The sequence below is a fragment of the Aedes aegypti genome, chromosome 2 (assembly GCF_002204515.2).
Source record: "Aedes aegypti strain LVP_AGWG chromosome 2, AaegL5.0 Primary Assembly, whole genome shotgun sequence".
Lineage (NCBI taxonomy): Eukaryota > Metazoa > Arthropoda > Insecta > Diptera > Culicidae > Aedes > Aedes aegypti.
The window spans coordinates 353,269,379-353,287,763 of NC_035108.1; the positions used below are offsets into that span (position 1 = coordinate 353,269,379).

At 36.9% G+C, this 18,385-nt stretch overlaps 2 protein-coding genes across 5 annotated transcripts in view; one reads left to right on the forward strand and one right to left on the reverse strand.

Annotated features, from left to right (window-relative positions):
- LOC5579065 (leucine-rich repeat and calponin homology domain-containing protein 1) overlaps nt 1-18,385 on the forward strand; it is a 235,944-nt gene that overhangs the window by 165,596 nt on the left and 51,963 nt on the right. The window lies entirely within an intron of this gene.
- LOC5580160 lies at nt 8,406-10,374 on the reverse strand. The gene is made up of 2 exons (XM_001661587.2): nt 9,595-10,374; nt 8,406-9,298 (listed from the first exon to the last, which is right to left on the reverse strand). The coding sequence occupies exons 1-2, from the start codon at nt 9,635-9,637 to the stop codon at nt 8,814-8,816; spliced, it is 528 nt and encodes a 175-aa protein (XP_001661637.1). The 5' UTR covers nt 9,638-10,374; the 3' UTR covers nt 8,406-8,813.

The following is an 18,385-nucleotide window of genomic DNA, read 5'->3' on the forward strand; positions in this document are numbered from 1 at the left end:
AAGAGTGATTGAATAATTGAAAAAGTATCAGCCATTTTACCAACAATCTATTTGTGATTAGCAAAATTTTGATATTCATTTTGATGGGCGCTCTTCCAACATATTGATCAACCTCTTGCTTTTATGACGTTTCATGCTGCTTTGTCGTTCAGGCACGTTCTAAAATTCGAGATGAGCTGAGCTTAAATGGAATCAAGCCGACCTTCGGTACCTCAGTCAATTCGTCTTCCAGGGGACGGATCTGGTGTAGTGATTAGAATACATGCCTCTCACGCCGAGAACCTGGGATCGAATCCCATCCCCGAGATAGTCGCTAAAAATTTCAGTTACGATTTCCTTCGAAAGGGAAGTAAAACCGTTGATCTATAAACTAATCCAGGGCTGAAAATTTCGTTAATAAAGATAGAAAGAAAGAAAAACTCGCCTTCCCTTACCCGATACATACAATTATCACAATTTTCATTTTTAAGCATCCAAATCTTCTACTGCAAACTCTGTTATTCACCCGAGGTCATCAACACAGTCAGCAAAGCCATATATTTGCTTGAGGAATGTTATTAATCTGGAAGCCACAATAACCCAATTGGCCATGAGTAGAGCTACCAACACCTAACATTTACTTCGCCATAAAGGTTTTCCTAAAAGCAATTTTTTCCTGCCGTTTTAATTCTGCTTTCTGCATTCAAAAATCTTACCCACATCCATGAGCTGCAAGACCCGGAATTCAAAGAAAGATCTCAAGCACTCTCTCCGAATGCTTCCATCAGATGAGCTGATCTTCATTCCGAAGAACGATTACATTTCAAAAGAATAATTAATAAAGAAAACATTATGTTCACATCGTTGAGTAATAAAACAACTTGTTCAGCAGTTTTTCAAAGAATGATGATATGTTGAAAGAATAATAAATTCACTAGAGATACTAAGCTCAATGTACAAAAAACTACTAAAAAGTTCATTTGAATAACCATTGAAATCCTAGATTTTGGCATAACCTCAAATTACAAATAAAAAGATTTATGAAATTTAAAAATAAGACTAAATAAAACGTCCCATTTTTTATTCAACAACAGTTAATGCTGCAGATTATTCTAAAGAATACGTTATCTTATCAACTTTGCAAATCTTAGAAAACAATAATCAATTTTACCAAATGATCTCTCAATAAACCAATTCAAAATAAGCTTTCAACCAAATTCACGTTCGACTAAACATCATTCGACCAAAATATATGTGCTAAAGCCATTCGACTAAATGTCCTTTCGACCAAATGTACTTTCGACCAAATGTCATTCGACCAAACGTCATTCGACCAAATGTCATTCGACGAAATGTCCTAAAGCCGTTACCAGCGATTTTTCAAAGGTTGCTTCGAAAATTTTTTTCAGAAATTGGTCCAGAAAATTTTAGAGCACTTAAACGTTTCAACACAAGTTTATTCTAGCGTTAATAAAAAACCTGCAGAAATTTTCAAGAGATAAAAAATCCTAGCTCCCTGGATTTCCTCCAGATGTGATGCACTGATTCTTTCACCGATTTTTCCAGATGTTTATAATTTCCACATTTTTCTAAGAAACCCTACAATAATTCCCACTCCGATTTTTTCATTTATTCTGGGCATTTTCATTATTGACAATTTATCCACGACTACTCTCAGAAATTGCTCCAAAAATCGTTCTGGCATTGTTCGATGAAATCTATTATAAACTTTTCCAAGAATTCCTCAATAAATTTGACTTGGTAGTGCTCATTAAGTTCCTTCAGAACTTTGTCACGGCATTTCTCCAGCATTTCATCAAAATATTATTGCTGTGGTTCAAACATTTCACTCAAAAATTTCAAATTTTCAAATCTCCAAAACTTTATTCAAGGTTTTACCTTAGTTAATGCTACAGGAATCATTACATCGTTATTGCTCCACCAATCATTCATAGATTGCTTTTTTAGAGATTCTATCTATAATTTCATCAAATATTTTTTTCAAAATATCTTGTAGGGCATCATTCGGAGTTTGTATTTTTTTCAGTTTTCTTATCAATTTATCAAGAAAATTCTAAAAAGAATTTTATCAACAATTTAGTAGTTCTTTCAGAGATCCTTGTAGAAATTCATCAAGGAATACTTAGAACTGACACAAGTTTCATCAGAGAATTTCCTTGACATTTCCCAAGAAAAAAAAAACTAAAAAAGCTATTTTTCAAAAAAAACAAAAAAAAAGAAAATTCCTGAAGAAATTTTTAATTATTCACGGGAGTGTTGGAGAAAGTCATTATCAATCTAAGTGCAGTCAATCTTCTTCCCCATAGTAATTTCTGTGAAAAACTCCTGATTGATTTTTTTGAAAGTATTTAAAAGGTAAAATTCTCAAAATAAACTTCTGAAGAGATCTTCGGAGTAATATGAAAAGAAATCTACAGTAAAACGAGCAGTAATACTTGTTATGTTACGAGGAATTCCAAAAAAGTTGTAGAAATAGTCTTATAAAATGCCTGTTCAACTTAGAAATCGAACTCTCATATCGATTTCCAATTCATGTAAGGACACATTTTGGTTCATAATTGTTTTTTTTAAGCAAGAGATCTCTAAAGTTCTTATTTTCAAAACAATCAGTCGCTACCAACTCTGATTTCCTAAAGATATCATCTAGGAAAAAAAACGCTCTCCAGTGAAATATTCTGGATGCGTCGCTGATGTTCAAAAGTATGAATTCCATTTAAAGGGATTTTTTTTTCTTCAAGATCAAATACACTGTTCTAGATATCTGACTTTGATGGTCAAAGACACATTCAAAACATTTGATAATCATTCTTGTTTTACGTGAAAATTAAATAAAAATCATGAAAATATTTCTGAATTGTTATCCTATGTTGTTCACACGTTTAGAACAATACAGATAGTTGTTTTTATTTGAAGGGAAATACTTTGAAATTTATAGTTTTTTTTTTCAAATGTACATATCTTTGAACATAATTTTAAATTAATTATTCGTCAACCATTTATGTTTTAGGGGAATTTCTTATACCCGGAATTATTTTTCTAAACCTGGAAATATTAGAGAATTTCATTTCTGTAAATGAATAGACACTCTGTTATACCAGGCTGCCTAGCCGAAGATCCCAACCATGAGTTTTTAATAATTCCTAAGAAATGTTCGGCCTCGTTCCGTTTAGTTTTTAAAATAATATTTGCCTCAGACTTTTACCCATTCCTCTAGAATCTGTCCTAAAATTGTGTTTACCTGAATGTTTAAGGAGGGGATTTCAGAGGCTGCGTCGAATATTTCAATAAAAAAATAGTAATAATTCGGCGATTTTCCCAAAATATCTAGTAGAGATTACTTTCATTTTATCGGCAATGCTTTTATCAATTCCAGCTAGATTTCAGTCTTAAATTCAAAAAAAAAAAAAAATACGTTCAAGAATTAGTATACAGTACAGGAAGTCCTCAAGTATTAATTCGTGAATTATAGCGGCTGGACATCAATATTTTTTAGCAATTTGTCGAAAGATTATTACCAGACTGCAGGGCTTTCTTAACCCATATCCTACCTACCAAATGAAAGAAATAACCACATTGCTGCCATTTCGGCAATTCTTGGCGAATTACCTTCGTTTTACAGGGTGTCCATCTATCAGGGAAAACCCCGTGAATAACAAATGACTGGGGAAAATACGGGAAACATCCGGGAATTAGAAAAACACATCGGGAAACCAATCCTCGATGGTTTTTTTTTTTTGAAGATTTTCAGAAGGAACGATTCTTGAATAATTCCCGGGAGAATCCTAACGAAATTTATGGACGTATCTCAAAGGAATTTCCGAAAGAAGTTAAGATTTTTTATTTTGAAGTACACGAAAGAGTCAAAGAGGGATGCCCGTAAGCATCTCAGAAAGATTTCCAGAAGAATCATTGTAGTAGAAGAATCTCAGGAGGATTCCCGGAAGAATCATCGAAAAATACCCTGAAGAATGCCAGCAGGAATTCTTAGAGAATCCTAAAGAGATTACCGGACAAATCCCAGAGGGTTGCCCGGAAGAATCCTCGAAAGACATTCCGAAGAATTTTAACAGGATTTTCGGAAGAATTCAAGAAGATTTACGCAAGAATTGCAGAGTCAATACTGGAAAAATCTCCGAAGCTTTTGTAGAAGCTACCCAGAAGGATTTCTTGTAAAATCCCAGATTTTTTTTTTCGGAAGAATCCTCGAAAGACATCTTGAAGATTTCCAGCAGGATTTTCGGAAGAGTCCAAAGTCTTAGAAGGATATCCAGAAGAATCTTGGAAGTAATTCCAGAAAAGCCCCATGAACATTTTCGGAAGAATTCCAAAAGGATTTTGCGAGGAGTTATCAAGAAACATCCGGAACAACTCCAGAGCAAATTTAATAAGAATCCGGCAAACCGGTTTATTTCAATTTCAAGCACTATGGGCAAACTAGATTTTTTTCCTCAAAGTATACGACTGCTTGTTACTCGAGGTTCACACACCACGTCTTACTTTTGGTGACTTGGTAGACAGATAGATTAAGTTCTTCGAAATATTACAAGATAGGTATTTAGGGATTCTTGGCAAAGTTATTGACGATGACGAGATTCTTGTCAGATTTTCATTAAAATGCATAGACGATTTTTATGAGATCTTTGCTGCTCTTTCGGATATCGAACCGATAATTGATCAATTTCTTTAAAGTTCTTTCTGAGAGATCACTGAAAAGGTTATCAGTAGATTTCTATTATGGTTTTATTATTAAAATTAAAATTCATTGGCTTTTTTCGGTGAATACAATATCTATACTCAGAGTGAAAGGGAGTAACGAAAGTAATGAAATGACAAGATGGATAGAATCGCAAGTGAGCGACGAGAGAAATTAGGCAACGATTTGTCGTTTCGATTGTGTTGTTCACACATATGGCCCTCTGTTAATACAAATTTTCAACTTCTATTCATTTCTCTCGTCGCTCGCTTGCGATTCTATCCATCTTGTCATTTCATTACTTTCGTTACTCCCTTTCACTCTGAGTATAGATATTGTATTCACCGAAAAAAGCCAATGAATTTTAATAATAATAAAGTCATGCGGTGATTAAACCTTATAAATGTAGAATATAATTGGCAAAGAAATCTAACTTCAGTTCGAATGATCACTTGGGCAAATTAGGGGTATGCGATATTAGACGCGAAAAAATCCAATAAGTAACGTCAATTTCGTATCAATCTCCGAATATATGCCAACGATCGATAGAACTGTTACATACGCCGAACAATATAGTTAACAGGTCGAGGCGACAAATTTTTGCCTGTCTAGTGTTAGTAGTGACCAACACTACAACATCTAGCCGTTCAAGACCAGGACGTTAGGCAACGATTTGTCGTTTCGATTGTGTTGTTCACACATATGGCCCTCTGTTAAAACAAATTTTCAACTTCTATTCATTTCTCTCGTCGCTCGCTTGCGATTCTATCCATCTTGTCATTTCATTACTTTCGTTACTCCCTTTCACTCTGAGTATAGATATTGTATTCACCGAAAAAAGCCAATGAATTTTAATAAGGTACAGTGGGGGAAGTGTATCAGTGGGGTAAGTGGATCATTTGTCAATGTAAAGCAAAAATACTTGAATATATTAAATGTTTTCGCACCATTGATTCGTTTTAGGTTATATTCTTACGCCCACACTGATACTATTGCAAAACTGGTACTACACGTTCACTAACACATGCAAACTTGTTAGCTGCAAAAAGTAATTAATTTGAAAATTGTTTTCCATCAATCAAAAATCCATTGTATCTCTGTCTAAAATCGAATTCTATTATTTTTTTCGACACATGGTGAGCATTTCAGTTTTAATTGAATGAATCACAATGAAAAATATGTGATTTTTATGAATAAATACAAATATATTGGACATGGTACACTTACCCCTACTTTTTAATGGGGTGGGGTAAGTGGATCAAGAATTATTATCGTTTATTGGCATACTGCTTACGAGAATTTTAATAGGCTTTAATATCCGCAAATGTTGTTTTCCTTTATTTTCTTCCATTCCCAGCTTAAAGTTGTCAAATTGACCATAGATAATTTTAATTAATCCCCCTTAAAGTTTTTTTTAACCTTTCTGGCATAAATAACTATAAAAGAATAATAATTTTAAAATTTATACGAAACTTTTCATGGTTTATCTAAGTTGAGTTGTAAAAGAGCAAAATATACTAATTTTCTTATTGAAAGCATAGTATCGTACCTTATTTGACCATATAAATTGTTCTAGACAGATGATACACATATGTTCATAAATAAAATAGAAGGATTTCAGATTGTTATTCCAAAGTAAATGTAACAAATATTTTTAAACTAAGAGTGTTTTTCGAAAATATCGTTAGGAATAATCCTACAATACTTCTGTATAACTTATGCGTATAAATAGATGAATTTTCCCCAAATTTATGTAGTTAAAATGTTTTTGTTTTGTTAGATTTAGTATGAACTAATATATACATACTTTTTATTATATTTTGATTAGGTAAAGGTACTTTCTTTAATTTTAAAGTATTATAATGTAACATTACTAGAACTAATAACAAGAACGAGAGTTATATCATTTTTATTATACATAATCACACCACATTTGTTTCGAGAACAGATTTTTTTAATGGTGATCCACTTACCCCACCATGGTTGTGCAAGTGGATCATTTGGCGCAAAGTTTTAAGTCTCTCATGCTCAATACATAACAATCAGAAAAATCGAAATAAATGATGATTTGAAGTATAATAGTCCCTCATTTGTTATCCACAGAAAAAAAGTTTGAATTACAATATTCACGTTAGCTGTACATAACAATAAAGTTAACTATTAATTTTTCTGTATCCACTTACCCCACGGTACCTTAATAATAAAGTCATGCGGTGATTAAACCTTATAAATGTATTATGGTTTTAAGTATTAAAATAGACCTTTGGCTGATATCGCTTGACATTCATAGTAGAAAACTAAACCAAAAAAAAAATGCCATTTTTTTTTTTTTGAAATCATGGTCAGAATAATTAAGAATTCCGTTAGGAGGTTATCGATTACTAATTGGAGTCCTTAATCTATAATAAAGGTCTCATGAAGCCCCTGAATAGATTTTGTATGGATTTCTTCATATTTACAGCGAATTCTTCTTATCATCCCTAACAAATTTCTTGAATTATTCTTCTATGAATTCATAACAAGCTCTTTGATGGATAAATAAATCCTGAGATCTTTTAGGTATTCTTAGCCATATTTTTGATTCAAGCGATTCTTGGAAGATGCAATAATCTCTCCTTGGATTCAACATAAGTTCCACCAGATCAAGAATTTCCCAAGGAAGGGTCAGTCTTATACATAGTTTCGAAGGCAACCTCAGAAGGTAATAGTTTGACTATTGAGCTTTGCCCTTTTGTGGAAATATAGCCTAAATTTAGATGCGCAGAGCAGAAATTTGTTCATATAATTTCGAATTCTCTCAGTTTAAATCTTTTTGTCCACAACGTTTTCAAAATTTGAAAGCTTATAGCTTTTTATAAATATGAATAAAAATAGTTCATAAATAAGTTAGTTAAAGTTCTCCAAATTTGTATGAGAAAAAAACTAAAATATCAATAAAAATGACCCCAACCTTCTTTTTCGTAAATTTTACCATTACTTATTGGTATACATTTGACTTTGGCGGAAAAAATGTTATGTAATGAATAAATAAAACAGATAAAATTAAATAAAAAAAGATGCTGCAAAATAAACCCATTTAACGAAACATGTGCTCGTTCTTGCAAAATGTTCAACCATCTTTTCCCTTTTGTTTCAGTTCGTATGTTCAATCGCGCCCGAGAGAACATTTTTGCGCTCATTTCTTTAAATCCAGCCAGGAGTGGATACAAAAGAAATTAAAACGCTCCTTCACATGGAAGGTGTGTACGAAAAAAAAGCAAAACTTAATTCTTTTGCAAGTCACTCTCACTGTTTTCCTGTTCTCTGCTGTTACCCTTCTTCCAACGTGAAAAGAATGAAATAAAAACTTAAAAAGGTTCAACCATAAGTCAGCCCAGCTCCGGCGGAGCAACTCAGTAAGAATTAATATCTGGTTGCGTTGAATTCAAAAATTCTTCCGACCTCTTTCCGTCGTTGGCGTTCGGGCCTGGTTCGTTCCTACTGGTGCTCCACGATTGTTGACGGTGATGACGACGACGACGAGAGACCTTCAAGTTCGTGGGATAATAAAAGCATACAGAATGATGGAAAGGAATTGCTTTGTGAGTCGAGGAAACATCTTTATGCTTTCGGGGTTTCCGTCGACTGACTTTTATTGTGCTTGCTACTTCGAGTGGATCCTATTGGATTGCGTCGCCATCTTTGAATGGGATTTCTTTGCCGAAATATTGAGTTTTTTTTTTCTTTGAAAATTGTAAAAATTTATTCTGGTCTTTTTTCGGGTGGGTTTGATCAACCTTGTAATACTATCGCGTACAATTAAATCATGAACATCAGTCTATTCGCAGTTATCTTAAATCGAAATTCGAGCGCATTCTTAACACTAATTCTCACAATCGTTTGTTCTTCACTTAAGCTGTTTCACTGTGTAAATTTGTGATATTTTTTTTTGTAAATGTTCTACTCGTATGGCAAGCCAAAAGGGATTGATTTTGCGTAAAGCGTTCTTAAAGCTAGATAGTTCCGTAAGTCAGCTCCTCGAAAAGAGAGGATTGAAAAAAGTAGTTGGAACAATAGGGGTTTTGAGCTTATCAGATAGTAGTAGCGGCGCGATCCCTGACCTGGGTTCACACGATCATCTCTAAATATTGCTGATACCGGTGTCGTTGCTCCGACTGGAGGTTGTGGATTTGGAGCAGTAGTTTTCGAGCTTCTCGAACTCGGTAGATCTAGTGGGGGTGGCAGTCGTTGCCGAGGACATGTTCATCATCATGTTGTAGTTTCGTTCCTTCTTGCACACCAAAGGATAGCAGATGAAGCCCCAGTAGGCTCCGGCGCCGATCATGATCACAAACATCACGATCGAGATAATGCCCCAGGCGGAGATACGGTTCGTTTTGGGGGCGGCCGTAGATTGCTGGCTGGGAGTCGTCGACCGGTATCGATTCGGGTCTTCGGGGTTGCCCAGTCCTGCTGGCATGTAGAACCGTTGTGGGGACATACTACGGGAGAAGGAAGCTGCTGGAGGACCACTGTTCGCTGCAGCCAGGCCGCCATAGTTGTAGAGACCCACGCCGGTGCGACCCCCGGAGCTGCCAGTGCCAGCTGAGCAACACACGATCACGACTGCAAAGGAAGAGAACAAGTTTTTGTTCGTGCGATCAGCGATTACAACTTCCAAACCAGATCACATTCTCGCAGTGAGACAAAGGGTTTCTAGATGCACAAAGCATAAATCAGGAAAAATGATCGGATCGAAACATGTAGCATGGCTAGTTCGAAGGCAATGTGGGAATTCACCCACACCAGTTTAAGATAGAACAAAAGAGAACTACCTGTTCCCATGAACTGACCGATCTACGATCCGATCCGATATGGGACAGATATTACCGTCTGAAATTGAAGTTTCTTTGAATACTTACATCCGCTGAGGAAGACCCACGAAAGAAGTTGTTTGTTGAGCATATTGCTACAGCTTATAGTATGCCAGATTCTTGTATATTTACACACTCTTCACACACTTGGGTGAGCAAGATGGTTCGCCTTATAGCACACGCACACGCACACACTCCCCCAGAATCACCCCTCAAGTGTCGTTCCTCCTTTACTGCAGAAGGGGCTGCTAGATGTTAGCAGCATGAGGCAACCAGCAAGCACGTATTCCTTCGGCCAAGATCCGTCCTCTTCTTGGCCGTCTTCGTCGTTCTCTTCTTCGATTTCGTTGCAGTGGTCGCCTTTATGGTCCAACCAAAGCGATCACCACCTTGTATTAAGCTCACGCCTGAATCCACCTTCTTAAAACCACCCCCACACTGCAAATTCCAATCTACGAATGTCACTCAAAACGCCGGACAGATCCCAGATAAGCGAAATCACACTTTGTCAATCAGAAATTCGCCGAAAATCGACGACCTCACGGATGGACGCTTCCTCACTGCTACGCGATATCAACAACCCTGACGCATCGCGCTGGAAACTGGAAGTAAGACCTACTCAGTGCTCACACTCACGGCAAACCGGACTCTGAACTCCGCTCAGTCACTGCAGGCCTCTGAATCGGTGCTGGCAGATTTCGTATCGCCCTGAGTTAACGCAACGACATACTAAAAGTGGGTGACGAGCATCGAGCGAGGCTGTTGAGTTCCCATTCTGCTGCAGTCATAATAATCTCTCTCCCCCTTTATGCTGTCAGTCTCGGTCTGCGGCAGACTATGCAACGGAACCGACTGAACATACACATAAGTCAGCTAGCACAGGGGTTTGCGTAGAGGGCATAGAGTTATGACACGACAACATAGAAGTGGGGTTCTCAGACAAAGCGCTGCGCTGGTTGTTGTCGTCGTCGTCGTCTTCGTCATCGTTGCGAGTTGGGTTTATGTTTACGTTAAGATGTTAAAGCCCTCCGCTTTTTGTTTGCTTTTGCCTGCTTCATACATTTGGAGAGGATGGTGGTGGTGATCACAATGATGATGATGACGAATGCGATGATGCGGGTGTCGATGATGCATTGCATTGGGTTGGAGGGTCAATGCCGGGTAGTAGGTTCTCCTAGCATGACTCCTCGTCGGCTGGGAGATTTGCTGGATAAGCAGTGCTGCCTGTTGCAATAGCGTTATGCAAATAATGAGACACCTATTAATCATCGTGCTAAGATAGTGGCTGCTCATGATATCGACGTTAATTAGAGTATGACAAGTCGTCCAGATCAGCTGGGGCTGTATAATCTTCTACGATTGTGGGTCTTAAAAAATATCCTCCTTGCTCATGAGCTGTAACTAGAACCACAAGATCCTACCATTTTCAGAGCTCGCAGCATTTTTTAAAGATTTGGTCACTACTTCAACCTTTCTAATGCATTATTAACCTTTCTTAGTCCCTAACAAAAAGTTACAAATTGTGACTTAGGTGACCCGAAAATTCAAAATTCGAAATTCAATCTCAAAAAATCTCGCAAGTGTGTTGACCGAATTTTGTTCTGTTGGTCCTAAATTAAAGGCACACGTGTCTAGTTTCAGAAACCCTCCCGGAGATTCGGATTTGGTCAGTGTGGCCACCAGGAACCTGCTACATCTGAAAAAAGTTCCTTTAGAGACCCTTTCTTTGACAGTCTGTAGTTTCATGACTGAACAAATAATTTGAACCGTCCTCATATTGTTGAATAGGTATCCACGTGGACTGTGAATAAAGATTCTTAAATCATCTACTTATTCATATCGGGATCCAGAAACCCGGAACATCCGAAAAGTAAGTTTCCATCGCAGTTTTGTATATATAATTCACATCGGTACTATTCGTTTGATGGCTATTTTGGCACAAAATTTCTCTGTAATAAGGAACCAATTATCGGTGTACATCCCCTGAAAAATTTGGTGCAGTATGGTCCAAGCGGAACCGGTTCCTGGAGTCCCGGGCCAATCTGGATTTTTCTTGTTTGGATGTATTTTGACAAAAGATGAATGATTGGTTATTCTGGTCCTTTTGTAGCACTGAGAATTCCTTTCGAAATATATTCAGAGACTTTTCCAGAGATGTCTCCAGAAAATCTTTCGAAGATCCCTCCAGGACTTTTACCAGAAATTCCTCCATGGTTAGAGAAAACCGTACTCCATACAGCTAAAACAAGGCGTTCATAATGAGAACGATTATAAGTTTGTTAAGACTCAAGTAAATTATAATCAATTCATTAGGTTCTCATAAATGTCTCGTTTTTGTAGAATTCCCTGAAGAAGGTGTACTAAACACCGAAATGATGAAAGCAAGAACAATAATAATCGTTTGATTGCTTTGGTTATGCGAAGCCGAGAAATTCCCCAGTGATCTAGAATTTTCGTTCGCCATAAGACTTTTCAGACCGGTTCAGATAGGGCTCAAGAAATACCCTCGGCAATTCCTCTTGGGATTCAACAATGGGATTTCTCCAAGCATTCCAGCAAGGAAATATCTACAGGGATTCTTCTACAGATTTCGCATAGAGATCCTGCAGAAATGTCTTCAGTAGTTCCTTCATAGATTGCTCCAATAAAATCTTTACTGGGATTCTTCCAGGTATTTCTCCAGCTATTCGTCCAGGATCTGTGTCATGAATTCTTACAGGAATACTCTGGAATTTATCCGGAGAACTCTCCAGGGATTTATCAAGCGATTACTTCTGGTATTCCTTCAGAAAATCTTCCAGAGAATTCTATAAGGATTCTTGCAGAGATATCTTTAAGGCTTTCTCCAGGATTTACACTAGGGCAATCTCTTCAAGGATTTCTCCAGAATTTCCCCCGAGGATTCCCCCACGGATACATGCAAAAATATTCCCAAGTCCTTGTCCAGGAATTATTCCGGATATTCTTCCGAGATGACTCGTGCCCCGTGACTCGAATCCTCCAGGTATTCTACCACTCAAAAATTTCCTCCAGGAATTCTCTCAAAGCTATAATTACATCGAATTTATTTTCTACGTCTTATTTTCATAATATGTTATTCTGAGATTTCCGATCAAAATATTTGGAGAAAAACTCCTACAATTTGCTATTTAATTCTTCAAATAAAAGAATTATGTAAGATTTCATATTTTCATAGCATTGTAGAATAATAGTTGAACGATACATAGGAAACCGATTACGATTTTATCAATAAATAAAAACAGATATAGCATAAACAAGGTGTCCACTTTTTAAAATGAACAGTCCTTGGTTTAAAGAAAAATATTTTGCCCATAACGCCAACAAAACATGCTTTAGGTAGTAATATGTTTACTACTTTTAGGTCTTGTCTATTGCCAATCCAATTGTCTTAGTAATCCAAACTTAATAAAAAATATAAAACTTCCAGGAATTAATACTGAGAAGGTGTAGATGCATCGAAGCCGCAACTCATTTTTTCAGGAGCACGGATCCAAAGAGCTGGATAGTGGATCGGGCTGAGGGCTTGAACCGATGTTTGGTTCTCTAGATTTGTGCTCTTGAGGGTTTTAGTTTTGGCTTCGTTCCATCTTCACTAGAAAAATCGTTTTTTTTTTGCGTCGTCGCGTCGCCGGAGTTTTTTTTTCGTTTCAGCTTGCACGTGGTCTGAGGGCAATCGAGTTCTGGTTTTCGCGTCGCCCAAGTGATATTTTGAGCTGCTCAATCAAGGATGGATGAGTATCAGTTTGGTGAGCTCGTTTCTTGCTTTTATTTTAAATGAACAACATATAAAGAAACGTATTTTTACCATGACAACGGTGGGAATGTTACTTTAATGAATTGATTTAACAAAATATGAACAGTTCATCACTGTAAGTGTCGACATCGACTTTTGTACATTAACATTCAAAATCCCATACCATACCCTTTACCTGATTTTCATCATTTTAAAAGATAACTTTTGAATGGTTCGATGCTAAGAGTATCGACTAACCCAGGGTGGCCACCGAACCGGGAAAAACGGGAAAAGCGGGAAAAAGACGGGAATTCGAATCAATCGGGAAAAAGACGGGAAAAAGCGGGAATTTGAGATGATCACCGGGAAAACAATTTTTAACGAATATCTTTAAGCTCTAAATTCACAAACCACCTAAAATAAGTTGTAAAAAGTACCATATCATGATGATATTGCCGTTGATCATCTGTAATCTCGGGAAAATAGCATTTAAACATAAATAATTTAATATTTTGTAGAAATAATTTCCTTTGCTACATTAAACTTAAATATGTTTCAAATTGATTGGCCATGTTTCGAAATATTTTATGATTTTCTTCTTTAACTACCACGGCTTGATTTTTTCACTAACCTATCTGACTCAAAATTTTGAATCAGAGTTTTAAAACTTCTAACAGAAGGTTTAAGGTGAAGATGCATCGAAGCCAAACCTCAAATTTTCAAGAGCATAAATCTAGAGTACTAAATAGCCGTTCAAGCTGAAAACTTTATCGATTGGTCACCACCAACGAGTGACCAATCGATTAAGTTTTCAGCTCAAACCACTGTCCGGTTCTCTAGATTTGTGCTCTTGAAAATTTGAGGTGTGGCTTCAATGCATATTCACCTTAAGCACTCAAACATATTGGATTCATAATTTTCTTCAGTTACTTAGGCTTTGTTTCATCCTCACCTTAAACTTATTTGCTTTAATGAACTCTTCATTTTCATGAAGAACGAAATCGAAAGATTATAAATTGAAATGAATAAAGACTGATTTGCTGCTGACAAGAAAAGTAATCGCCTATCGTGATGCGTGGGAAATTACTTGCCTGAAATGGTCAAGAAAATCATTTTTTTATCGCAGTATGCAGCTGAGACGAAGTATAATTTCAAATTGAGCTCTCTGTATAAAATTTTTTCCATTCGGTCTAGGATTTTTTTTTACTTTTCTTGAACGGTACAGCGTACTATGCTTAAAAAGTGCCAAGACTCAAGAATACAAACCATCCTATTGGCTCAATTGAGGGGGTTAGCAGCAAAGTAGTATAAGTGACTGAAATATAGTTTTCAGCATTTTTTCATTCCATACTAATTGAACCAAAAATAAAAAAACAAACCAATCTTCTACGAAAATTATTAATTTTCTTATTGGACGAAAAAATCACCTAAAATTCCATTGGAAAGCTTGAAGTAGAATTTTTGGTATATATAATAAAAAACGACCAAAGGGTCATTTTATGCGTCTGGGCCCCTCAATTAAAACCGGGAAAATTCTGAAAATTATACCGGGAAAACCGGGAAAAAAGCGGGAATTTCAAAATGGATATTTGGTGGCCACCCTGCTAACCGTATGCTGACGTTGTCTTTTGAGTACTGATAGGTGAGGGTTGAACTGAGGTTGCATGAATCACATCACTTACCAAGGTGAATCCTGATCGTGTAGGGAAGGGATAATTTCCCACTAACAAAACTCCTTCCCGTGACAACCATGGAGATGCAGAGGTGATCTCGGTCTCTAGTAACAATGGATGTCACACTACCACTCCTTCCTTTCCCCGATGACCGTAAGGACGTAGCCGTCGCCGTTATTGACTTTTTAATGTTAAGAGTTCTCGAAAGATTACATCGAAGATGAAAAGGTACTCCCAAGCTGCATCTCTTGGTTCCTTGAGCAAGTTCGATTCTTCTGGTCAATCACGGAGTAACAACTACGAATTGTACGGTCATCAACGCTTATGCTTATGCTTAATATAAAACTTCCAGGAATTAATACTCTCTGACGGTACACACTTGAAATAAATCGCAGTACAGGTCGGACTCGATTATCCGGAGTATCGATTTTTTTTCACTCCAGTTAATCGAATCCTCCGGATAATCGAATCACTAAGAAAAAAAAATTGAAATCTTCGATAAAAGAATTTAAATGTTATCTTTTTTCGTTGTTTTATTTATATGATGCGGAGGCGTAACCAGAAATTATTTCAAGGAACAAGAAAATAAAATTTTTGATTACCATACACAAAAAACTACTTTTTCAAAACACACCCCCAACCCACCTTTCCTTAAATAGTTCAAAACTGCAAAACCATTCATGTTGTATATTGCAATACAAAATAATCTCAGATTTATGTATAAAAATTTAAAAACAAGAACATCAAAAAACAAATTCCGGATAATCGAGTCTAAAATTCCGGATAATCGAGTTTCCGGATAATCGAGTCTCCGAATAATCGAGTCCGACCTGTATTCTGTGAAATAAATCACCGAATTCGAACTATAAACATACATACAAAACATACAATAAAGAAATACAGATTTTCCTGTGAAATCTATTATTTTACCGAAAAAATCCGTGAAATCGTCTGTTTTACCGAAGAAAATCCGTGAAATCTACTATTTCACCGGTAACAATCCGTGACACAAACAATTTTACTGTAACCCTGTGAAATACTAACGAACAGTTCGGTGACGGTATTATTTTCACCGAACTTCTGTGAAATCGTGTGACAGCCGCTCCGGCAGGCATGAGCTTCCTTTTGTTTCAGTTTTTGCACACCATTATCATGTAGTAAAAGCTGGCTTAATGGTAGCAAGCCTGCTTCCTGATCGGAAGGTCGGGAGTTTGATTCCCAGTCGATCCATTTTCTTGTTTTTCTTTATGATTTTGTTCAATCATTTTACAGATTGTTCGGTGATTTTTCACCGCACCTTTAGCTGTTGAGATTACGGTGAAATTTCACCGTACTCCGTATTTTTTAAGTGTGTAGTCTCCTCAATCAATAAACACTTCGGTTGACTTCTAACACACTTCCACCCCGGATAAAACACTTTTCTCAGGAAAAGGTAGTTTATTCATTCCATTTTGTTTCACAAATTGTCATTCTCCCCCTCTTACCACACAAATGTTTGAACGAATCGTAAAGTAATGTTCTCAGCACAACATACGTATGTAGGTTTTCCCAGTTTTTCATTTTCCTCTGTGGTTTTCTCCTGGGTGCTGCATCACAGCATGATGACATGATTTATTCCTTCGGGTCGTCCACGAAAAAATCGATTTCAGGAGCTCTGAGTCCCGGAAACTACAGATGGTAGCTACAGACTGAGGCACATATTTTCATAGAGGGGGATTTTCTTTTACGAAGCAACCTGCAACCTGAAAATGTGGGCTTTTCTTCGTATTCCCAAGGTGTCTCTACTTTAACCCAGTTCTTTACTCCACCATAAACTCCCTCGGGAAAAAAGCCTAAAATATTGACGGTTGAGATTTGCGTAGAATCCTCCATTTAGGCAACATGCAATTTGGGGGAAAACAAAAACTTTCTGCTGATAAGAGTTTCCACACGTTTCCGAATTAAAGTAGCAAGAAAAATATTCCGGAGAAGCTTTATTCCAACCGCGTCCAGGATTTATGGGAAGCCATAAATAGGGATCCCTGCCATGAATATGGTAATTGACCGTTGGTTAGTTGGTTGGAAATCGATCCAAGTCCAACCTGTGGCCGTACGTTAATGGTAACGACGATGAAGAGAGCGTGTGCGGTAAAAGCCGATTAGTGTGGGAGGTATTCCAGTCATGGAAATTGATTTGTATCCGATTCCCTGAACGAGGTGCCCGTGCATTAAACTCTGCCACAGGAATCGGAAGCCCTTTGGTTTCCCACTTGTTAATTTCTCCGGCTTAATAGACGTCGTTTGACATTCATTCAATTTGGATGGACACGTGTTCTGCGTAGTCCAACGTAACGGTTGGGGATTTACTTTTCACCCTAACAAGCCAAGCATCTTCCGATCGATTCGGAAAGAATCAATAAGAACCGACATTTATTTGATGATTTCTCGGAAGAACCTCGAAGACAGCATCCCATCGTTTTTCCCCCATGTCAGGTTATTATTCTAGCATTACGGACACGGGGTTCTGCATCCGACGCAACGGCGACGGTCGATGTTTGCACTCAATTTCATCAGCCATGTTCCCTTTTGCTGGATCAGTGATTCTCAAAGTAGGTGTAATCGTACTCCCCCGGGGAAAAAAAGGAGAGAGATTTCAAGTGTATCAAGTGTATAACGCACAAGTCATGGTAGACAAAACTGGACAATTTTCCAAAGCAAAATGCTTTATTTTTATGCATTTATCTAGTATTATTTTACCTGGTAAAGACAACTTCGAGACTTGTAATTTGTCCAACTTCATTATCCAGAAGTTTTGAAACAAATTTCAAAGATATTAGAAATTACAGAGATGAGATATCATTGAATCAAAAATTTACGAGCAAACGAGGAAGGAACTGAATGTGATAATTATTGTGCGGCTCAAAAACATTTGTTTTGTGTTTAGATATGAATCAAATTTACATATGTTTAACATTCATATTATACATTGCCCGACAATCGATTTGCAACACTTTTACTGAATAAAAAAGTTCAGAATCATCTGGAATGGATATTATTTCGGGATTTCGAAGAACAATTTCAAAATGAATTTCAGAAACATCTATTGAAATGCGTTTTTTTTTCAAACTAAACTAGCAAATAAACGTGCTTTCAGCTAAATTAAAAAAATGTAGTGGCTCAACACTGCTATTTTAAATTTGAGTGATAGCAACGATTCCATTCGGTGAGTATTTAAACTTCTGCCCAAGGGAACGATTTCAAAATATATTGGTCCTAAGGGGACGAATGTCATAAGCTTGGGAACCACTGTACTATAGATGGATTCGTTTGTACACACAGTTTCCATCTTTGACGGAGGGTTTACCTAGCTTATTTAATTTCCTCTCGAACGACGACTGCTTCCGATCTGCGCAAATATTTTTCCTCTGCGATG